Source organism: Geotrypetes seraphini, chromosome 8 (genome assembly GCF_902459505.1).
Source record: "Geotrypetes seraphini chromosome 8, aGeoSer1.1, whole genome shotgun sequence".
NCBI lineage: Eukaryota > Metazoa > Chordata > Amphibia > Gymnophiona > Dermophiidae > Geotrypetes > Geotrypetes seraphini.
The window spans coordinates 131578279-131603239 of NC_047091.1; the positions used below are offsets into that span (position 1 = coordinate 131578279).

Below are 24961 nucleotides of genomic sequence, written 5' to 3' on the forward strand. Positions count from 1 at the left end.
ACTAGTGTGACACATTCATGTCACCCAGCCTCCTTCTTGGAACACTGCCCCCGCACTTGCCTATCTCCTGGCTGGTTTCCACTCCTTACTAGGGAAAGCTATCCTTTCTCCACTTATGGCACAGCAGCCAGCTGACAAGATTAAGACTTGTCCTACCCTTTAACCTTAGAGAGTCATCTCCAGGAAGAGTGCTGCTCTTCCCATTGTGTGTGTCTCTTCCTCCCCTTTACAAAACTAAAATTAACACAGTTGGAATCCCAATAGGTCAACAGCTTCCCTGACTCTCCTGAGCACAGCCTTCCTGATTTCAGAGCACATAGCATTCTGGAAATTGTAAAGAACATAAGAACTGCCATCCCTGGATCAGACCTTCGGTCCATCAAGTCTGGCAATCCGCACACGTGGAGGCCTAGCCAGGTGTACACCTGGTGCAATTTTAGTCACCCATATCCCTCTATGCCTCTCGTAAGGAGATGTGCATCTAGTTTGCTTTTAAATCCTAGGACGGTGGATTCCGCAATAATCTCCTCTGGGACACTACTCATTGCATGTCCACCACTCATTGCATGAAGCAAAACTTCCTGATATTTGTCCTGGACTTGTCCCCCCCCTTAGCTTCAGTCCATGTCCTCTTGTCCTTTTAATGGACCAGGTTTTAAATGCCTGAATTTGAACAGAGAACATCCTCTGTTTTTCCACTTCTCAAGCAACAGGTGCAACCACCCCTGGGTTATATATTACAATACATTTACAGATATATATGGGCACATCCAGTAGGTACAGAAACAAACAAAAAAAGAGCAGCACTACTTGAGTTTTGATCATGTACTGCACTGCGAAGGAGCTCACCCAGCTTGCTTAGTTGTCCAAGACATCGCTGTCTCCAGTTGTTATTCATAAGGTTCCCCAGTACATGTTTTATTCGGACCCCTGAGGGAGTGTTTCTCTGAAACCTGGACCGTGTCGGGTACGGGTTCTCTAACCTCTTTGGATACAAACTGTTTTATGTTCATTTTTAATATATGTTCATTAAAGACTTGGCATCTTGTACATCATTCCTGCAGTTTTTTTCCTTTGTTCCATGTTGACATATACCCACAGAAGTGCTGACTTGATAGCTTAGGTGTGTAAGTCCTGTATTTCACTAAAGTGAATAGCCAGGAATAGTTAATTAAGGAGTCACGTGATATATCTCTTGGGGTAGGATGCATAATGCTCTGACAACGTGATAATAAATACCATAGGATAGCGATTTTAATTTACAGGGTGATGCTTAGCACAATAGCATGCAAATTATATGCATGCTATTTGTGTGGTGCAGCTCTGGTAAAACAACAGACGGTGGATGTGGATGTTCTGAAAGATGCTTTTAATCGCTCTTCACAATAAAATACAAATAAAAGTCTGAATAAGTAATACACGTATGATTGTCCTGACAGACCCTACACGGTCTGTGTTTTGGCGAGACTGCCTTCCTCAGGGGTCCTAAAGGGGATAAGATATAATGAAATAAGAAAGATAAATGAGAAGTAAAAATGACATGACGGTGACTCTGGTGCCAACAGTATGCATGCAAATTTTATGACTGAACTTGACCACAAGATAAAAAGAATGAGAGAAGTGCCAAGTGTGACTATACTGTCTAAGGTGACAAAGAACAACAACAGGCATAAGAAAAAGAATGTAAACGAATGGAGAGTACTGAGACTAGCCAGTGAAAATTCCACAGTGTATGATGTGCACGTACGGGAACAAGCACTGGTAAATGTCATGATGTGACAGTAAAAATGTGCAAAGAAAACCATATACATACTGGATAATGTAGGGTACAAAGATGAAAAATATGGACAAAACAATGTACGTGTTTGAGCTAGGGATAAAATGAATCATATATGTACGTGTTTGAGCTAGGGATAAAATGAATCATATATGAAACTAAAACATAAAAACATGGAGTACGTAATAAGCTATAATAGAGGAAAAGTAAGAAATGAATAACAATAGGAAATGAAACAATGACAGCAACAAGTGGGAATTCCTACCTAATATTAATTTAAAAAGGAGCAATCATGACCACAATAACTTAAAAAAGAACATTACATGTATTGTTTTTACTGTGGATCATTGGGTCTCCCTTTTTGGGGTTTTTTTTGTGGTGCCTACACAGAAGAGCAATGGGGTAGGCACAGCTCCTTCCCTCACATTCCTCCTGCCAACTTGTTTTTTTTTTTCTCTGCTTCTTGTTGCTGTGTTGCTCTCCCTGCCAGCTCATCTGATCAGCAGCTCCAGGGAATCCTGCCAGCACAGCTGTTTGGAGCTTCCCCTGCCGGCTTAGTTGATAACCACTCCAGAGCCCTAATCAGCTGAGCCAGTAGAGGGCAACCAGGAGCTGCTAACTCAGCTGCGGGCTTTTTTATTTTTGGGCTTTAAAATGGGTGCAGCTGTTGTGAGTGCTGGACATACAGGCACATAACATGCAAATACCTGACCTGCCGGAAAATTTTGTCCTTAAAAAGTGGGTGTTCATTATAATAGCATTTGCATAAGGTTCTCAACGGCTGTTACCCAGAGTAGTAGCAGCCACAGAGAACCGTTTTGTGCATTGAAAGCTGAACTTCTATGCCAGTAAGACTGATTTAAGGTGTCTTACCAACACGGAAAGATTTTGAGCATTGAGGCCTTAGTGAATTTTAAGGGGGACTTAAACACCAGAGAGGCAGAGAGGCAAGCACAATTACCCCCCTCCCCATCACTGTACTACTTCACCCAGAAGTCAGCCAATACATCCACACAAGGTCATATGGCCAGCAGGAGTGTGGGCAGAGGCTAGCATGTGTGGACAGTCTTCTACAGGCCAAATGCAGAAGTGAACACCAAAAGCAAAAAAAGACTGCAGAGTGAAATGTACAAGGTGCAGGAATGTTTATTAAAAGACTATACAAAAATTGTAATCCAGAAAAATGGTTCTCATCAGAAGATTTGTCTTTGATTTATAGACCCCTGAGGAAGGAGTGTTTCATGTTAGGTCCGTACCCTATGTATAAAAGAGCCATTTTTCTGGATTACAATTTTTGTATAGACTTTTAATAAACATTCCTGCACCTTGTACATTTCACTCTGCAGTCTCTTTTTTTGCTTTTGGTAGTTGCCTTTTACTGCAGACCCGTTGGAAGGTCGCTTATATTATAGGCATTTTTGCAAGCCTAGGGAGGCTAGGTGTGAGTGTGGTTTCACCCAGAAGTGGCCTTAGGCAAGCTTGAGTGGCCGTAGGCATCTGAAATGTAGGCAAAATACTGGACATTCGGGGATAGGGGGGGCATCCCTCTTGCTGGTAGTCTTTGCGGGGGGGGGGGGGGGGGGGGGGAGACGGGTTCCCTGATGCTAAACTGATCGCAGCAGGGAGATTCCCTTGCCTTGATCAGCTCAGTAGCAACCCAAGTCACTAACCAGCGTCTGTGACATGGACGCTGGTAAGAGAATTGTGGTGTTAGGCAGGCTTAGGCATCTGTCCATGAAGACAGACACGATTCTATATAGGACACCTGTGGTGTGATTCCCAAAAGCCGGTTTGGCAGCTTCTGAGACCGCGTGTCTTATACAGAATCTGGCCAATTGTGTACAATTCTAGAGGCTGCACCTTCAAAAAGATATGAAAAGGATGGAGTTGGTCCAGACGAAGGCTACTAAAATGGTGTGTGGTCTTCGTCATAAGGCTTATAAGGACAGACTTAAAGATCTCAATCTGTATATTTTGGAGGAAAGGTGGAAGAAGGGAGATATGATAGAGATGTTTAAATATCTACGTGATGTAAATGTGCATGAGTCGAGTCTTATTTGAAAGGAAGCTCTGGAATGAGAGGGCATAGGATGAAGTTAAGAGATGATAGGCTCAGGCATAATCTAAGGAAATACTTTTCTACTCAAAGGGTGGTAGATGCTTGGAACAGTCTTCTGGAGGAGGTGGTGGAGACAGAGACTTGTGTCTGAATTCAAGAAAGCGTGGGATAGGCATGTGGGATCTCTTAGTGGAAGAGATAATGGTTACTGTGGATGGGCAGACTGGATGGGCCATTTGGTCTTTATTTGCCATCATGTTTCTATAAAGCCTATCTCAGATTTTTCTGTTGGAAATGACAGATGTCTTCGGTGGAAGTGTTTTTCAGGTTGGAGTGGCTCAAGCTTCAAGGTACCTGCAGTGGCTCCATGAGAAACACTGATGCATTTGGATGAATTTCAAGCAGTCCACATTTGAGCTGTGTAGCGGCATCTTGTTAATACCCAGCTGCTCTCCCTTGCCTGATTCAGTATCGATGCTGGATTCCTGTTCCAGAACTACTTGCACTGCACTGATAAAAAAAAAATAGAATTGCCAGTCTGGTGCCCTTTGTCTCTTAGAACACTCTTAACAAACTGGGAAAGAGAAAAAGAAACATTTTCATGTTGATGATATGAACTATCTCCCTGTAAATAAGAATAATGTTCAGTTGATCAAATCACATGACTGGCCAAAATTTCACTTGCTCTTATTTTGAATAGAATATGCTCTGACTTCATTTAAACATCTTGCATGGTGATGGCAATTTTCTGGGATTCAGCAGTGGTCAGTACCAGATACTGAACCCAAGTAGAAATGGAAGTGATAGGCTGAGTACTACCTCTCGGTCATTCAGAGAATAGCCAAAAACAGACATACTGTTGGGGGTGGGCAGGAGCAAGGTGGCATCTAGCTGGTGAGAATAGTTCCCTTTTTTTTATTTGTCTTTTACTGTCTCATCTGCCTCTCCTCTTAGCCAGTCTTTTCCTTTCTACTCCAGATATGACACTTCTAATCCACCTTTGGAAATAAAATAAATTATCTTCCAGTCTGACTTTACCCATCATAAAAAGGATAATTTGATAAGGAACTTTATGTGAATATGTAAAATGCAGTTCTACTTGCTAAGCTCTTATGAAACTCCTTGGGGGTATATCCACATATAGCACTCAAGAAATACATTGTCTACTTTTATGTGATGTACAGATGTGTGTTCCCAGGAGGGAGAGGGATGGTTGGCATTTATCAATGCATTTTATAAATTATGGGGCTCATAATCAAAACAGAAATACATCTAAAACCCCGCCCAAGTCGGCACTTAATTGACCTAAAAGACAGGTCATAAGACATAAGAATAGCTTTACTGGGTCAGACCAATGGTCCATCAAGCCCAATAGCCCGTTCTCATGGTGGTCAGACCAGGTCACTAGTACGATGGAGGAAGGGGAAATTAATGTAGGTCTAACACAGAAATTGGAGTCTGAGGAAGGGCCTATAATTTCTGAATGACAGAGGTAAAAGAGGAAAGCAAACAAGCAAGTGTATTGGGAGGGTGAGAAGTGGAAGGGAAAGAGACACAATCACACCATAGCACACAGTGGATGTAAGAGCAGTCTTGGGTTGGGAGTGAAAGGGCAAGAGGGATACTGCACGAGTAAATGAAAACAAGTAGGCAGAAAGAGCAAAAGTGTTCTAGGGTGGGAAGAGCTGTTGTTGCAAATATGTTTAGCCTTTCACTGGGTCTCAGGTGGGAGCAGCAACATTTTTCCATCTTCCTCTTGCTGGTCTTCTCCTTTTGTGCAAAGGCTGTGGTCCTTGCCATTCATCACACTTTGTCTGGTCTTCTGTTCTCTGAAACAGAGCTTAGGGTTTGGGACACAGGAAACAGAACACAGTGGTTGCCCCTATACAGAAAACGGGTAGGGCCTTCCTTATATATAAGAATTGCCGCTGCTGGGTCAGACCAGCGCTCTGAGACTAGCGCTACCTGCGTACTTTCTGGTTCAGCAGGAACTTGTCTAACTTTGTCATGAAGTGGCCAGAATGAAAGTTACACAAATATGCTGTCATTAGCTTCTGTCACTAAATATCAAGGGGAGTCATTCTGCACAGGTCATCTAAAGTAAGGCACCTAAAGCATGTGTAGTAGGGGCATGATTCTCTTTAAGATGCTGATCTCAGTGGACACCTAAGAGGCGGCCGTTGATCGCATGTCAATCACACATCGATGTCCTAAAGAAAATCGCATCTATATCGCTGATCAGACTTAAAGTTTTAAACTGATTCAATCACAATATCTGGCCTTCATTTAAGGTGTCTGTTTTGCACCTATGGAGATGCATAGAGAAGCTTAAGCATGCTCAAGGCCACTTCTGGGCAAAACCATGCCCATGCCCCGCCTTGGGCATGCTTAAGCATCCTTACGTGTCTGTCTTGCGCCTATGGAGATCCATAGGGAAGCTTAAGCATGCTGAAGGCCACTTCTGGGCAAAACAATGCCCATGCCCTGCTTTGGGTATGCTTACGCATCCCTTCGTGTCTGTCTTGTGCCTATGGAGTGGAATAAAAAAGATTGATTTATTATTCCACTTTTGTTATATATTTGATATTTTGGTCGTGGAATTTTTGCTTTTGTGTTTTGTGCCTATGGAGACCAATAGGGAAGCTTACGCATGCTCAAGGCCATTTCTGGGCAAAACCATGCCCATGCCCCACCTTGGGCATGCTTAAGCATCCTTACGTATCTGTCTTGCGCTTATGGAGACTCATAGGAAAGTTTAAGCATGCTCAAGGTCACTTCTGGGCATAACCATGTCCATACCCCGCTTTGGGCATGCTTAAGCATCTCTATGTGCATCTCTATAGATGTGTGACACATATCCACAATGTAGGCATCCGTCACTTTTTTTTTTTTAAACAAGCGTCCTAATTGGCTGAGGGACAGCGGTAGGACGCCTACTGTCATCTACCATCGGGATGCGTGTTTGCAGAATCAGGCCCAAAGTGTGAATTCTGTAATGACAATTAAGGGATTACTTGCTGGTATAAAATACTAGTGTATGTCCTCAGTATGAGTGCAAATTTAGTTATAAGCACTTACACAAACTAATGCCTATGCCTAAATGTGGCAGTTACATAACTGATTGTATTCTAAAAACTCAATGCGTAAGTAGTTAATATACCCCTACCCTGCCCCACCCATTCCCCTTCCATGTTCACACCCTTCACAGTTATGTGCTATAGAAATTAGGTGCTTAGAATAGCGCCTAAGAGTAATTAAATGGGTAATAGTAAATTAGGGCAAATTAACTCCACATAATTTCCAATTATTGGCTGTTAGTGTCAAATTGAACCTAATTTAGGCCACTAACTTATACCCATAACTGGCACCATTCTGTAACCTGAGGGGCAGATAGCTAAAATAATGCAAGAGTCAGGGAAAACATCTATACTTAAGGTTGCCATATTTTAAGAGCAAAAAACTTGGACACATAGCCTCACCCTATCCCTGCCTTGTTCCTCCTCTAGCCCTGCCCCCACAAAGCCCTCTCTTCTTCCCAGACGAGCTTTGGCCGCATCTGGAGGGCTTCGAGCGTGCGCGGATGGATGTGACATCATCCGCACATGCTCAGAGGCCCTCCAGATATGGACGGAGCTCATTGGGGCTTTCCAAAACCCGGACAAACGTGCCCAGGTTTTAGTGGACGTCTGGCAACCCTATCTATGCTCATAAATATGCAAAGAAATACATGTTCTTAAAAAGATGACTTTCTCTATTGACACTTGTAAAATACAACATATATATCAGAATTTGTGTAAAGCAGAAAACTGATGAGATTCTTGTAGGAATGTTGAGTATTACATAATTGCTGCTCGAATTCTAAATAGCCTTGTGCTGCGCCAGTGCCTGACAGGAGACAATTGTGCTGCTCTGATGCAGTGCTTCTCAATGAATATGCATAAACTTGATTTGCATACACTGCCTTCATTAAATGCAAATTTATTTCATGCATATTCATTGTGGATATCCTGAAAACCTGACTGGCAAGGGGGTACTCCAGGACCGAGTTGAGAAACACTGCCCTAAAGAACAGTGGTTCCTAAGCCTGTCCCGGGGGAGGAATTTGCATGCAGTGAGGCAATGAATGCAAATCTCTGTCATGAATATTCATTGTGGATATCTTGAAAACCTGACTGGCTGGGGAGCCCCCAGGACAGGCTTAGGAACCACTGTCCTAGACTCAGATTCGAGCTGATTCTGCATTTCATCCTGATTCTCTAGTGCTTCAGAGAGGATTGTGCGTTATGTAGCCCTGCTTCACTTCACATTAATTAAACAATCAGGGCTTCCCTGCACTGCTTCACTCAGAAGTCAGTGAATGCAGCCACAGAACATCATATGACCCAACAGGAGTGTGGGTCAGAGGCATTGCTTATGTTCTTATGTTCTAGCATATGTGGACAGTCTTCTACAGGTCAACCGCAGAAGGCCTACCGTGTTAAGTTCTGTAGTTGAAGTGGCCATTGCTTGGGGTGGATGGCTTTAATAAATTTGAAGAAAAGTCAAAATGTGTTTTTTTCACAGTTTCGTATGTCACATTTCACAAAGGTTGTTTAGCCAAAGGGAGAGGTAACGGAGAAAGGAACCACTACCACCTCTCTCTACTCACCTATCCAAACCCAACCTTAGAACCCCTAATTCAAGGGGTGAGATGGGGTGGAGGAATGAATCATTGCTCCTGTCACTGCAGGAAGCATTCCTCATCCATTCCAAATATTCACAGCATCTCCTCATTTGGTCCTTGTATTTCTTTTCAGCTGCTTCTTGCATACAAAACTAAATAATATATTCTTTAAATGTATAAAAATATAAAGTCTAATTCTGGTTTTCTGCTGCAAACGGCAGATATCATCAGTGGAAATGTCTTTTTAAGGCTGGCACCTCAAACTTCAGGATGACTGCAGTCGCACCATGAAACACTTTGCTGCATTTGGACTAATTACAAGCAGCCCACATTTGCAACTGCATAGAGGCACCTTCTGCTAGTACCCAGCTGCTCTGCCTTGCTTTCTTTTGTCTGATTCAGCGTAGATGCAGGAGTCCTGCTTCAGAACTGCTTGTACCACATTCAGAAAAAAGGTAGAATTGCCAATCTGGTGCCCTCTGTCCCTTAGACCACTCTCAATAACCTGGGGAAGAAAAGAAAAAACATTTCATGTTGATGATATGAATAAGGTGACCATATGTCCCGTTTTGAACGGGACTGTCCCATTTTTAGATCCCCTGTCATGTTGTCCCCACGCACAGCTTCGGGATGCCGAAATGTCCCGTTTTCAGGAATAGCGTCCCGAAGCTGTCTGTGGGGACAACGGGACAGGTGATCTCTTCCCCTCCCTCTAGCGCCGAAGCCTGCCCCCCCTGGACCAGCCCCCGCTGCTGCTGCCTACCGCAGCTTCAAAACCCTCCCCCTCCACGGTTTTGAAGGCAATGTTGGACCGGCACACTTTGCTGCCCTGTTCTCACTCCCTCTAAAGCCAGCCCTGCAGCTCCGGACTTCCCCACACCTGCTTCCCCCCCCCCCCCCCCGGATCACTATTATTTTAAATGTTATGGCAGCTGTGGCGCTGTATCCATCAGAGGAGGCTTCTAACCTCGGCCTGCCCCGGAACTCTTCCTGCAGCAGCCGCCCGCCTAGGCGGGAACAGGAAGTCGCTGTTGCAGGAAGAGTTCTGGGGCAGGCCGAGGTTAAAAGTCTCTTCTGATGGATTCAGCGCCGCGGCTGCCATAACATTTAAAATAATAGCATTCCGGGGGGGTGGGAGCAGGTGTGGGGAAGTCCGAAGCTGCAGGGCTGGCGTTAGAGGGAGTGAGAGCTGATGGTGCCGCAGGGTCCCCCCTGGGGGGAGGGAGGAAGGAAGAAGAAGAACTGAAGCATCGGCAATTTTGGGGGAGCAGGTGTTGGGAAGTCCGGAGCTGAATGGGAGAGGGAGGGAGGGAGGGAGAAGGAATATGAGGGAGGGAATGAAAGGAGATGCCAGGGCATGGAGGGAAGGAGGAAGGTATGCCAGACCAAAGGAAAAGGAAGGAGGGGATGTCAGAGCATGAAGGGGGAGGGAAAGATGGAAGAAAAGGAAAGGAGAGAGATGCCAGGGAATCAGGGAAGGGATGATGTCAGACCGTGGGGTGGGAAAGAAAGAAGAGAGAAAAGAGAGATGCCAGAGCATAGGGGACGGGGTGGTGACAGAAAGATTAAAATGGAGAGGTGGCAGAGCTGAAATCAATCATGTACATAGGAAAGAAGGGGCACAGGATAGATAGTTTATGGAAAGATGCCATATGGAAGAGAGAGAGAGATTGGGCGGAAACTGGATGGAAAGGGCAGAGAGGGCAGTGAATGGAAGGGGCGAGACTGAGGGTGAACAGTAGATGGAAGGGGTAGAGAGAGGGAGACAGACACTGAATGGAAGTGTGGGGGAGAGGAGGGACAGCCGCTGAATGGAAGTGTGAGGGAGAGGGGGAGCAGACACTGGAAGGAAATGGGGAGGAGAAAGAAAAAGGGCACATGCTGGATTGACAGAAGAGGATAGAGTTAGATACTGGAAGGGGTGAGGGAAAGAGGTGGCAAGCTATAGGTAGACACAGTGAAAGAGGGAAACTGAGGACTGAATAGTAAAAAAAGAATTTAGACAGAGGCAGAAAATAAATTGAGAAGGAAGACCAGGGAAGAACAGAAGGAAGGGAGCGGAGAGAGAGATGCCAGAGCAGAGGGTTAGGGGAGGAGATAGATACCAGACCTGGGAGGAGGAAAAGAGGAAGGAGACAGATACTAGATCTGAGGGGAAAAAAGGAGGAGAGAGATATGCTAAAATCTGCTGGGAGGGAGGAAGGAAAGAAGGAGAGAAAGAGGCAGAGAAAGGGGGGAGGGTTGTAAGTAGATTAGAAAGATTACAGAGAGAAAGGCCTGAAGGAAAGGGGAAAGACAGGAGGCAGATGCAGGACTATGGGAGGTTCAGACAAAGAGGGAGAGAGAGAGAGACCTGGAACAAAGGTACAAAGGAAAACTGACACTGGATCTGGGGAGGGTAATAGAGGGAAAAGAGAGAGAGACCTATACCCAAAGGGGATGGGGCTGGATTGTGAAAGAAATGTTGAATGCAAAAGAAAGAAAGATTGGATGCACAGTCAGAAGGAAGTGCAACCAAGAGACTCATGAAATCACCAGACAACAAAGGTAGGAAAAATTATTTTATTTTCAATTTAGTGATCAAAATGTGTCTGTTTTGAGAATTTATATCTGCTGTCTATATTTTGCACTATATTTGTCTATTTTTCTATAATTAAAAGTATATTTTAAAGTAATCTGGTTTGACATCTTTGAAAAACCTCGGAAACTTGTAAATGATGATTAACATTTTCTCTGCATACAGTGTGCTTTGTGTTTTTTTTAATATATTTTATGTTTACCATTATGAATTAATAAGATATTGTGTGTACATGATAATGAATGGAAGAAATTGTGGGCGGGGCTAGGGCGGGGCTGGAGGTAAGGCTATGGCAGGATTGGGGGCGGGACTGAATATTAATAGATGTCCTGTTTTGATGAAAAAAATAAATGGTCACATTAGATATGAAAGATCTCCTTGTATGTATGAATAGCGTTCAGCTGATCAGATAACAAGACTGGCCAAAATGCCGCGTGCCCTTATTTTGAATAGAACATGCTCTTTTATACAAAGAGAGTCTTCATTTAAACATCTTGCAGTGGACAGTACCAGATACTGAACCCAAGTAGAAATGGAAGTAATATGCTGAGTACTGCCTATCGGTCATTCAGAGCCATAGTATGAGGTGGGCAGGCATATAGCTGGTGAGAGTAGTTCCCTTTTCTTTATTTGTCTTTTGCTGACTCCTCTTAGTCAGTCTCTTCCTTCCTACCCCAAATATGACCCTTCCAATCCACCTTTGGAAATAAATTCAATTATCTTCCAGACTGCCTCTACATGACTGGACACATGTTGACCTGCATAAGACACTTTTGTGAGTCCTGGCTGAATATTGGCCGGGATCTGCATAAGAGGATATATTAGGTTGCCAACCCCCACCCCCAATTCTGATCACTCCTCCCTGCCAATCTATCATGTCATCTTTCCCCCAAAGAGCATTGCCCTCTTCCCCACCCCCTCCACACACATATTAGAACCTATTCCATCCCTCCGACCTCCCCCTCACAGCCCTCCTTCTGCACAAAAGCTTCCACACACACACCTGGTGGTTTAGTGTAGTAAAGACAAGAGTGATATGTGGCTCCAGGTTCAAAAGGGCTACCACAACCTCTAGCAGTAGTCTAGACGTTCATTAGAGGTTGCAGCAGCCATTTTGAAACTGTAGCTGCCATGGATAGGAGTGAGTGGGATTCACTCCTGCCCTTCCTACGCTAGAAAACCAGGGACTACTGAGGTAGATCCAAGGGGGCCTATAAGGAGAGAGGTGGGTTGTCCTTCAGGAATGTGGCAATACTAATCAGGAGGAAAAGCTCTTTTGGAGACAAAAGTCCTTGAGGGAGCTGCTCTTTGGAGAGGTGTAGCAGGATGGGTGAGGGTGGCCCAGAGCGTTGACTAGGGTTACCAGATTTGTTGAAGCAAAAAGGAGGGCAAGTGGCTCTGCTCACCCCAGCCCTGCCCCCACTCAGATCTCATCTCTTCTTCTTCCCTGAGCTCGGGACCACATCTAAAGGGCCTCTGAGCATGGGCAGATTTGACGCAATGATGTCACACACATGTGGCCCCAAACTCTTGTCAGAGCTGGGACCTTCCAAAACCCAAAGAAACTGTCATGTTTTTAAAATCCATCTGGACATGTTCAGGTAAATCTGGATGTCTGGTAACCCTAGCTTGACAAACCAGGGCCAGACAGCAACAACTTTTAAAGGTAAAACAAAAAAATGTATTGATTTTGCAGAGAAAAAAGTAAACTGTTTCTTTCACAGGGAGAAATAAAACACAAAACCAATTCTTAGTCTCAAGAGTTCTCACCTGTGGCCTGCTTCTACAGGATCATGGCATGCAATAGACTGTTCTTCTAAAGCCAGCACTGACACCTTTTGCCCAATATTCAGAGGTACTTAGACACTAAGCCAGCTAACCTCCAAAATTCAGCAGATTTGTTGGTAACTGACTATGTTGTACAACAAAGCCACTCACCGCCAATATTTATCGGCTCACCAGCTAAGATGCATGGCCAAATAGGCTCGCCTTTGGCTACTAGGCCTTAGCTGGCCAGGCCATGAATATTGGCTAACTCTACAGCAGCTAACTTTAACCCAGAAATTCAATGTCAGATGCTGGATATAACCCCAGCACTGAATATCTGAGATCCCCGCCGACCGTGAGAGGTCTGAATTTTAGGACGCTTGCCTTGGGAATGGGGTCCCAGAGTTATAGTTCTGTTTTTCAGTGGTTCAGCACAACAGGGCCATGCTAGGCCCTTGTTTCCAAAATTACAGTTTCAACAGGGTTCCATAATAAACTTGGCCTACCTTAGTGGAGCTTCTTTACCTTACATGTATACTGTGGAGATAAATGAATATGCATGAAATCTATGTGCATGCACTGCTTTCAATGCATATTCATTGGGGAAATCCTGAAAACCCGACTGGATTGCGGCCCTCAAGGAGGGACTTTGAGATCCCTGTGTTAGAAGGCTTTTCTTCTCTATTCTGGGCAATGACATAGCGAGTGTGAGTGGTGCCCCTCTCCCCCTCCAACCCCTTGCTCCTTCCTGACCCTCCCTGCCATGTGCACAACCCCTTCCCTTCCCCCACACCCACTTACTGGAAGTAATGGGAAAGATAGCTCTTGCCCCAGTACAAAAAACGTCAAAGACAGATCTTTCTGTAGCCTCGAGCTATAGGCCCATTGCCGGCAATCCCATTAAGAACATAAGAATTGCCGCTGCTGGGTCTATCATGCCCAGCAGTCCGCTCACGCGGCAGCCCCCAGGTCAAAGACCAGTACCCTAACTGAGACTAGCCCTACCAGCACACTTCTTGTTCAGTAGGAACCTGTCCAACCTTGTCTTGAATCCCTGGAGGGTGCTCTCTCCTACGACAGACTCGGGAAGAGCATTCCAGTTTTCCACCACTCTCTGGGTGAAGAAGAACTTCCTTACGTTCGTCCGGAATCTATCCCCTTTCAACTTTAGAGAGTGCCCTCTCGTTCTCCCTACCTTGGAGAGGGTGAAAAACCTGTCCTTATCTACTAAGTCTATTCCCTTCAGTACCTTGAATGTTTCGATCATGTCCCCTCTCAATCTCCTCTGTTCGAGGGAGAAGAGGCCCAGTTTCTCCAATCTTTCACTGTACGGCAGCTCCTCCAACCCCTTAACCATCTTGGTTGCTCTTCTCTGGACCCTCTCTCGAGTAGAACCATGTCCTTCTTCATGTACGACGACCAGTGCTGTACGCAGTACTCCAGATGAGGGCGCACCATGGCCCGGTACAGCGGTATGATAACCTTCTCCAATCTGTTCGTGATCCCCTTCTTTATCATTCCTAACATTCTGTTTGCTCTTTTTGTCGCCGCCACACATTGTGCAGACGGCTTCATCGACTTGTCGATCAGAACTCCCAAGTCCCTTTACTGGGAGGTCTCTCCAAGTACTGCCCTGGACATCCTGTATTCATGCCTGAGATTTTTGTTACCGACATGCATTACTTTACACTTATCCACGTTGAACCTCATCTGCCATGTCGATGCCCATTCCTCGAGCCTGATTATGTCACGTTGCAGATCTTCGCAGTCCCCCTGCGTCTTCACTATTCTGAAAAACTTCATATCGTCCGCAAATTTAATCACCTTGCTCGTTGTACCTATGTCCAGATCGTTTATAAAGATGTTGAAGAGCAAGGGTCCAAGCACCGAGCCCTGTGGCACCCCACTGGTGACGCTCTTCCAGTCCGAGTACTGTCCATTTATCCCCACCCTCTATTTCCTTGAAATCCACGTAAGCAAACAACTTACCACTTACATTGAGCAACATTCATGCCTGCATCCGTCCCAGTTTGGATTCAGGCAACAACATAACACAGAAGTACTCATCCTCATCTTAATCACCAAAAAACAAACAATTACTCACTACAGGCCGTCAGGCAATAAATACTTCTCCAATTCAATATTTCTGCAGCCCTCGATTCGGCAGACCACCACTTAGTCCTAAAAAAAAAACTGTCAGAGATTGGAATAACAGGTACAGTGCTAGAATGGTTCACTGACTTCCTACAGAATAGAGAATACACTGTTAAAATGGATGGGCAGATCTCCAACCCCTGGAGGGCCTTCTGTGGAGTTCCACAAGGCTCTCCGTTCCCTCCCATCCTATTCAACCTCTTTATGAGCTCTCTTGGAAACATCAAATTTGAAGATGAAAGCATAATGTCCTATGCAGATGACATTCTCCTCGTACCCACGACCAACAACCAATCAGACATCACCAACAAAATCTCAGTCAACATTGAAAGAATCCATAATTGGGCTACAATTAACAAGTTAAAGCTAAATGCCACAAAAAACAATGTTCTATACTTCCACACCGCCCAGCAGACACCACCGACTAGCATCACTCTTTAATCAGGCAACATTCTCACAGTAGATAAAACTTCCAAAATCCTAGGCTGCATTCTAGACTCCACACTTACTATGGAACTTCAAATTTCCAATCTCTGGAAGAAATCCCTCTTGACCATGAAGCAATTAAGACTCATCAGACCATATTTTCATCAGCATGTACAGATGATCATTCTACATCAATTGGACTACTATAACTCTGCCTACATGGGAATCAACACTGCCCTAGTCCACAAATTGCAGCTTTCATCTTACTTCAACTAATCCTTTACTTGTTTTTGGAAGACCTGAATATACACTGTGATGATTGGTCCGATGCCTTAGCAGATGCTTTTTGCACTTTTCTTAATGATTCTTCTCTTCACTGTGTGTATGGATTCAAGCTCGGGGAAGGAGACATGCAGTTTGTGTGGGGCGGGGCTGAGGGCAGGGTGGGGCGTGGCTGCGGTGGAGTGGGGGTGGGGCTGGGGGCAGAATGGGGTGGGGCCAGGTGCCCTCTATTTTTTAAAGAGGAAATCTAGTAATCCTAACCTTTCTGTAGTACAATCAAAGCAATTTACATATCATATAAGATAATTTTCTGACTAGTGGGCAGGAGTTAAATGAATATCGATGATAAATCATTGCCGGCACCCAGATAGGACTACACAAATCTTGCATAAACCTAACTTTGGCTGTTTAGCTTTGTAGACGCTGGCACGTATCAGCCGACACCTACCTAACATCTGCGAAGCAGCCTGTATATTCCTGTTCTCACTGCTCCCCCCTGAATATGAGCATACCTCCCTCCTAACCCCCATCAAGAGCATTGGCCCTTTCCCATCCCACTACAAGAGCCTGCTCCCCTCCTGACACCCACGCTATGAAGGAGTCTCTAGGAGTTACCACTCCCCTTTAATGGCACACCCTCAAGTCACAGAGCCATCTTAAAGCACACTCCACAGTAGAGTGGGGATGACTTAGCAACAGCAAAGGAGATGTCCCCTGCGCATATGTGGATGCATGCATGTGATATCATCACACTGATGTCTGCACATGCACAGAGGTCATCCAGACAGATCCCTGAGCTCAGGGCCTTCCAAAATCCAGACAAAATGTCAGGTTTTGGAAATCCCTCCAGGCACCCAGACAGTCCTCTAAAAAGAGGACATCTGGTAACCCTACAGAAAGGCGGTATATCAGGTCCCTTCCCTTCCAGCCTCTGGTCTGCCTCTCTGCTACCCAATTTCGATATGACTGTTTTGCTTGGTTAAGCGCTGCTGAATATCAGCAACCGGTCTGCTCAGCAGAGTGTAAATGGGCAGGTTAAACCCTTTAGAATATTGGGCCCACCTTCCTACTTCTAAGTGAGCAATAACACTCATATCAGTGTATTTTCCAGAATAAGCATACATTCACTAATTCTTACAGACACTCACATGCACAAACTTCCACCTGCCTCGAAGCAGCCATAACTCTGGACAGACCAGGCATCTGTAGCCTTTCTATAATAAACTCAAGGTATGCACCTATGTGCCTCCGAAAATTACTGCCTATTTACGTGCTATTTAACCGGCCATGAACTGTTCATAGCCTGTTAAATAGCGCTGAATATTGGCTAGGGTGTGACAAAAACTGTAGACACACCACACATACTTTAGTTGCATTGAGTCTGTTGTCCAGTGTTAACTCTCTCATCCTCTGTTCCCCTGTGCTTCAGCTCCTGCCAGCTTCTACTTTCCATTCAACGATTCACCATTTTTCCCAAGTAACTGGCTTAGACAATTACCCTCAGTGATGTGAAATTTTATTCCTCCCTTCCCCCCATGTATAACTGTCTTTATTCTTCAAGCCCAGAATCATCCTTGCCCCAGCTCTCTGATACAAAGGAAACAAAAAGGAAATGTATGCACACCTTTTGGAAAGTTGGTTCCATTAGATTTACATGGAACAAGTAGTTCGTAACAATACTAGGTTATCCTACCCAAAGAGGCATAAGCATGGAAAGTATCTGGGATCTCCTCACCTTATCTGCAGGAGGCTCCAGATTGATTCGATTCTTCATATCCACATACAGAACCTGAGCCGAAATGGCTTTCTCCAGGCTATAACCAAACCAGATTTTATTCATAATCGCCTACAAGAGGAGAAAAGTTACTTGATAAGCAAGAAAATAGAGTAGGGTGTACCAGTGGTGTAGCCTGACATGTCATTTTAGGTGAGTCTGAACTCAAAGTGGGTGGCCACACAATTTCTCCCCCCTCCCTGCTCTTTTATCTATCCCCCAGTGACCCCCAACAAATAATACCTGTGCTGACAAGAGGCCAGATTCACTAAAGATAGTGATTCAATCGCTGTTGGCCGATTTCTGGCTGATTTTGAAACAGTGATTGTTTCACTATCTTTGCTGCATGCAAATGATTTGCATGTAAACTCCCCGACTCATTCGGTAGTGACAGGAGAAGTAGCCTTCTGTCACCGCTGTCAGGGCTTCTGCCGGGGTTTTTTTTTTTTCCTTTTTTTTTTTTAATGGCAGAGATATTTTGCAAAATATCTTGCCAATAAATTTTTTTTTTTTAAAAAAAGCCCCCCCAACAGTGCCCCAACCCAAAAAAAACAGCTGCTACACCTGAGGCTGCCCTCCCCACCTGTGCAAATATGGTAGGACGGATGCCAACTCACTCCTGCCATCAGGACTCCCCTCCCGAACTTACCGACACTGCCTCCCCTACTCGTTTGCGCGAATATGGCAGGAGGTATGCCAACTCCCTCCTGCCGTGGAAACCCCACCACCACCATCGACCCGCACCCCCCTCCTCCCCTCCCCGTACCTTTACATGTTGGAAGCAGGAGGGTTGCCCAGTCCCTCCTGCTCTGTAGGCCTCCAGTGATCTTTGGGAACAGGAGGAAGCGCAAAGTCATCCTGCTCCTGCTGCTCTGCAGGCTGCAACACAATGCCGGCCTCAGGCCCCACCCCGGTACATCATGTGATGCACGGGGAGGGGCCTAAGGCCCTGAATGGCTCAGGCGCCTCTCTTGGGAGGGGCCTGAGGGGCCTGAGCCAATCAGGGACTTCCTTAGGCTCAGCCCTAAGGAAGTCCCTGATTGGCTCAGGCGCCTCAGGCCCCTCCCAAGGGAGGAGTCCGAGGCACCTGAGCCAATTAGGGCCTTAGGCCCCTCCCCATGCACCCCTCCTGCTCTGTTACAGGTACAGGGAGAGAGGTGGAGAGGGACCGGAACGGGGAGTTGGCATCCCTCCTGCTGCTTGTTTTGGGGGGGTGTTTTACAGATGGCAGGAGGGAGTGGGAACCCTCCTGCCATATAGAGGCGGGCATCAGCAAGGGGGGGGAGGGTTAAAACCATGGGCTGGCAATGCGTTTTGCAGAATATATAAAAAAGGAAGAATTCCTTGTCAGCACAGGCATTATTTGTTGGGGTCACTGGGGGACAGATAAAAGAGCAGGGAGGGGGGGAATTATGTGCCCACCCACTTTGAATTCCTTTTTTATGTATTCTGCAAAAGTGCATTGCCAGCCTGTGGTTTTAAAGGGCAGGAGAGTCGGTAAGAAGTGATGTGACTAGATCCAAGATGGTGACTAAGACGGACGCTTAGTGCTGAGCTCTGCGCTACCGCCATCTGAATCTTACCCACGTGGCAGTTTTCCACTGCTATTTCTCTTCAAACTGCTTGCTGGTTTCTTCAGAGGTGTGCTGTTTTTGCTCCACCACCTTAATTTCCATAACGATGGGCAAAAGGAAAGGAGCAACGCGACCAGTACCTCCAGTGGCTGCAAACTCCAAGCTGATGATTCAGACGACGCTGGATGCTGGATTGATGCGTCTACCAAGAAGGCTCCCCAGATTTCTGGAGGAAAGCTGAGCGAATCATCAGACCTTAGTGTAGATTGGGCTTCCTTGAGCCAGATCCAGAAACAGGCTCCTTTCCAGCCTGGGAGCAGGAATCCAACAGCGGAGGAGGCGGACCAGCTGTCCCATGAGAGTGTGCAGCTGCTAAGCCCCAGAGGGAAAGAGGGAGCAGAGATGAAGGGAAGACAAGCTCCTACCGTGTCAGGATTAACAACGCCTGATGTAAGAATGGGTGAGATATTGCCTGCTTCACTTGAACAGTTTGGGGAGATTATTAAGCCTGATAAAGTCAGTATGGATGACCTATGGAAGGCCATAGCTACTATGGACTCCAACCTTAGAAAAGCTGTTAATATTGTGCATTCTGACAGTGCTACTACTAGCTCCCAGGTTAATGCACAAGGAGTAATTCTGAAGGAACAATCTGTAATTATTAAAAAACATAAGGAACAAATTTCTCAAATAAAATCTTTGGAGACTTAAATTATTAAAGAAAGGGTTGTTATCCATGAAAAGTTAGAATATATGAAGAATAAACAGAGAAGAAATAATCTGAGATTATTAAATTTTCCTAACTCTCCGGTGATTTCTCCTTTGGAAATGGTGAGGAAATAGCTGATGGAAATTTTTGGCCTCTTTTACAAAGCTGCACTAGCGGCTGCTCTGCACTAATGGCCCTGAAGCCCATAGCGAATTAAAGGGCTTCGGGGTTGTTTCCGCACAGCTTTGTAAAAAAGGCCGTTTGTTAATCCTGGAAGAAGGATTGTCACCAATAACAAGAGTCCAGAGTATTTCTACAGGTACTCAAAGACAAACAGCTTCCACTCCAACAGGATAACCGGTGATACAAGAGAATAAATTAGACCTGACAAATTTTCTTGGATGTAATAATAGAGAGAATGACCCTTATAGTGACATATGCCCTGGAGTTTGATAGGGATTTAGTTTTTCGTTCTTACTTTTGGCACATGAAGGACTCTTTCCTTGGCTCAACAGTAAGAATTTTTCCTGATATATCTAAAGAGACACAGAAGAAAAGAAAAGATTTCCTCCTTTACTGCCCAAGGGCTATTGCCTTGGGGTATCATTTATTTTAAAGTTTCCTGTTAAATGCTGTGTTTCATTTCAAGGGAAAAATTTCTTATTCTATGAACCAAAGCAATTGCTAGAATTTATTGTAGCTAGAGAAGGGGGAGTAGTGACTATTGGTTCAATGGCTATGTCCGCAGTATAACGAACCGGCTTTCTGGGGGAGAGATCATGCCTTCTAATCTGTCTAAATGATATGTATAATTTACCTTATTACTTTTTATATACCTTGTTCTTGGATCTTATTTGTGGACTAAATAATTTAATTTTCTATATTTCCTTTAAACATGTATCAGCCTGGACTAGTCATTGTGACTTAGGGTTTTAATGTCCAATCGTCTTGCAAGTTTATTTTGCTTGTTTGTTATATTAAAGTTTCAATTAAAAAAAAAAAGAAGTGAAGCGACTGGTCTTCAGCAGTCGTTTCACTTCAGATCGGCAAGCCCTTCTTCTGTTTGGTGAATCGCTGCCTTCCTACTTTGCATGCCGTTTCCCCTCATTTGCATGTGCGGATCGGGTCGGAGATTGATCAATACACAGGTTAGTGAATCGGATTGGAGGGAACTTGGGGTTGCAAATTAATTGGTACATGATTGGTTTGCTTAGTGAATCTAGCCCAAGGTCCTCTGGCAGCCAAAACAGGTCACTCCATTTCTTTCTGCAGCCGGGCTGTCCATGCTGACTTCTTCCCTCTGTGCATGCTCATGTGCATAAGGGGAGAGGTTGGTGCAGTGGCAGTGCAGGGATAGTACCGCCAGCTGCAAAGAGAAAGGGCCTGTTCTAGCTAGTGGAGGACCTCTTCAGCCATAACATAGGTGCCAGAATTTTGGTTGGGCTCAGCCCTTCCCAGTCCCACCCATGGTTGGAGGTGTTTGTATATGTGGGAGTAGCTTTGTAATAGGGTATTTAGGCAGAAAAGCCCAGAATGCACATGTCGCATTTGTTTTATGAATATATCATAAGAATAGCCTTACTGAGTCAGACTAATGGTTCATCAAGCCCAGTAGCCCATTCTCATGGTAGCCAATTCAGGTCCCTAGTACCTGGCTAAAACCCAAAGAGTAGCAACATTCCATGCTATCAATCCAGGGCAAGCAGAGGCTAGCCCCATGTCTTTCTCAATAACAAGTCATGGACTTTTCCTCCAGGAAATTGTCCAAACCTTTCTTCAAACCAGCTATGCTATCCACTCTTACCACAACCTCTGGCAATGGCATTCCAGAGCTTAACTATTCTCTGAGTGAAAAAATATTTCCTCCTTTTGGTTTTAAAAGTATTTCCCTGTAACTTCATTGAGTGTCCCTTAGTCTTTGTAATTTTTGACGGAGTGAAAAATTGATCCACTTGTACCCGTTTTACTCAACTCAGGATTTTGTAGACTTCAATCATACCTCCCCTCAGCTGCAATTTTTCCCAAGTTGAAGAGCAATAACCTCTTTAGCCTTTCCTCTAAGAAGAGGAGTTATATCCCCTTTACCATCTTGGTCGCTCTTCTTTGAACCTTTTCTAGTGCCGCTATATTTTTCTTGAGATAAGGAGACCAGAACTGAACGCAATACTTCAGGTGAGGTCACACCATGGAGTGATACAGAGGTATCATAACATTCTTAGCCTTGTTTACCATCCCTTTTTTAAATAATTCCTAGCATCTTGTTTGCTTTTTTGGCTGCCATTGCACATTGGGTAGAAGGTTTCATCGTATTGTCTACAATGACACCCAGATCCAGATTAGATGGAGGCTAGGCCCTGTGTTGGAGCAGGAAACATTTTGCTTCGTAGTACAAGATGGGCAGTGTTGGAGGTGAAGGATCACATTTGATGCGACAATATCAAATTATGGCAATCTACTTCTGTATTCTGCCACGAAAACTTGATGAGTTTATCACATTGCTAGGACTTGAACACAAGTCGATGGCACCTAACTAGTACAAAAACATATACCAGCACACACAATAATTATTTATGGAATAGGCTAAATGCTAAAAGTTTGAACATTTCTGGTAGCCAGTATAGAAATATTTAGCTATAAGAGGCTTAGATGTTCACGTGGAACTAATAGTAATTGTTTTTTCACAGCATGTGTATCATCCCCGACCCTGAAGAAGAATGAAACGCGTCGGAGAGAAATGAGGCAGTAATGTTTTAAGCTAAGTCTCACTTTATTTTTACTAAAATATCAAAGGATTAAAGTTTATGAATAAGCACTGGCACTTTAAATAATGAAAAATTACTAACGAAACTACAGATAAAAGTAAAAATCTATCTACAAAGATTTATATGAAATGAAATAGCACCAGTTTTAAAGTTCCTGATGAGGACGGCTACCACACTAGCTTTTTCAAACTTTAGCTTCAGTGTGGCATACTGAGGAACTTCGGTGTGAGAACTAAACATTAAATGTTAAATATTTAATATTATGAAGTAAGGATTGGTGACTAAAGAATCATCTAGTGACCTAACTAATACAAGCATTTGTGTTTCAAGTCTGGATTACTACAGTGGCTTATATGTAGGGCAGTCTAGGTGCCCACATTCCTTTTCTTGGATGATTTTTGGAGATTAACTGAGTGTCCCCTAATTTTTAATGGAGTAAAAATAAAAATCAATCCACTTGTACCGATTCCACACCACTCAGGATTCTGTAGACTTCATCATATCTCCCCTCAGCTGTCTCTTTTCCTTGCTAAAGAGCCCTAACCTGTCTTCTCTCAGATGAGAGGAGTTCCAGCCCATTTGTCATCTTAGTCGTTCTTCATTGAACCTTTTCTAATTCTGCTATATCTTTTTTGAGATAAGGCATCCAGAATTGAACACAATACTCAAGGTAAGGTCGCACTACGGAGCGATAAAGCTCCGGCATTGAATTTCCAGGTTGGCGGCTGACTGCAGGAGTTAGCCAGGCTGCCTCCTGCGGTCTTAATACTGGCCCCAAAATTTCACTACATTCCTAAATATAGGAATATAAAAAGTGGATGGCAACAGAGGAGGATTTAGCGTGAGGAATACAGGTGCAGATGTTCCTGCGGTTTGGCAAATCGGTAGAGCAGAGGTCAGAGCTGGCCTAAACCTTAGGCAAGACTCGGCAGTAGCGCAGGGCAGCAGCTTCTTGGGTGTATGCTTATGTTATTAAGTTTGATATACCACTTATCTTATTTAGTACAAAGCATACAATATAAATCTAAACATGAAGAAAAAGAATGCTATCGTTTGACAGACGAGCGCTAATCAATTATGAGAAATAGAAATGAACAGCTGCATTCAAAGCAATACCTGACAGCCAGAGAAACTCAAAGAACCATCAGCACATGCTTGAACTTGCATTTTTAGAGAATGTTCATATGATCAAACATGACTGTTGAGTTTAATTATCAAACGCTTGGAGGGCGGCTGCAGGCTAGAGCCCTGAAAATTAACTGAGGAGGATTATAAGGTTAAGGTTTGCCTTGGGGGCCCACAAAACACACATACAAGAGTTACTCTTCACTGACAGACTGATGCAGATAACTATTATGGGCAGAAGCATGCAGTTAAAGAGAACTTAAAATGCACTTTAGTAGGTGAACGATGATGAAATACAGTAGGTTCAGCAAGTGGTAGACATCAGTGCACAGCATATTAAAATGATTGGTAACTTGGGCATTAGCTATTCCACTCTGATGTAGAGAAGTATATCTACAGCATATTTGCGGTGAGCACAAAGGCACAGCTCCCTGCTGGGATCCCCAGACTTTTGATCCTTCACCTCAAGATGACCTCTGACCCTCACTAAATTTCCATGATGTGTAATGTCATCTCGATTCCCCACCCCTTTCAAGGTGACTCCTCCCATCCTCCAACCATCAACCCTCCTGACCCTCCAAATCCATAAAACATTTCTCTGGTGTCTAGTGGCATCCCAATCCCTCTTCACCCTGACATGACCCTCAAGCCTCTCCCAAAATCTTTCTAATGTCTGGTGGCACCTACAATCCCTCCCCCAAACTACCAGATCCCATAGATTCCCATCCTGGCATACCCATCCTGGTATACCTTCAAGAACAGGTAGGAGCAATGCCCACTCACTCCTGCCTCTCTGTACTGCCATCTTGGAAAATGGCAGCACCTGTGGGACATACGATACAGGGTCAGTCTGCCAATAAGGAGACATAATACAGAGTTGTAACAGGTAGACTGGATTTTACAGCCTATGATCACAGACACAATATGGCCACTGTTTGTAGCACTGATAGCCAATACTGGAAAAGTTTACCTTCTCTTACTTACCAGTGCAGTGGCACTAATGATCTGATTACCACCTGACCCTCCAATCACCAACCCAGATTTCTTATCTTTGGAGATTAAGATGGCAGGAGTCATAGATGATGGGGGCATTTCTCCTACAACAGAAGAAAAGATACAGCAAACAGGACACATTAGAAATTGCAAATTAATAGGATGGGGTGGTGTGTGTCTTCCTGTGTGTAAGTTCAAAAGACTGGATGCTGAGCTTCACCTGCTGACTGCTGCTTAAAGGCTATAAAAACACACCAACCTCCATCACACCGTTAATGAATAATAAAAATGGTAAGCAGAGTAGCAGACCCTAATGAC

At 44.5% G+C, this 24961-nt stretch overlaps 1 protein-coding gene across 2 annotated transcripts in view; it reads right to left on the minus strand.

The window, feature by feature from the left end:
• Window positions 1-7562: 7562 nt before the first annotated feature.
• GGT5 (gamma-glutamyltransferase 5) overlaps window positions 7563-24961 on the minus strand; it is an 88766-nt gene continuing 71367 nt past the window's right edge. For both annotated transcript variants that reach the window (XM_033954076.1, XM_033954073.1), the window contains exons 10-12: window positions 24635-24747; window positions 17442-17552; window positions 7563-9004 (exon numbers count right to left, since the gene is read on the minus strand). In XM_033954076.1, the coding sequence (XP_033809967.1) occupies window positions 8858-9004; window positions 17442-17552; window positions 24635-24747 (371 nt within the window). In that variant the 3' untranslated portion in view covers window positions 7563-8857. The remainder of the gene's footprint in view (window positions 9005-17441; window positions 17553-24634; window positions 24748-24961) is intronic.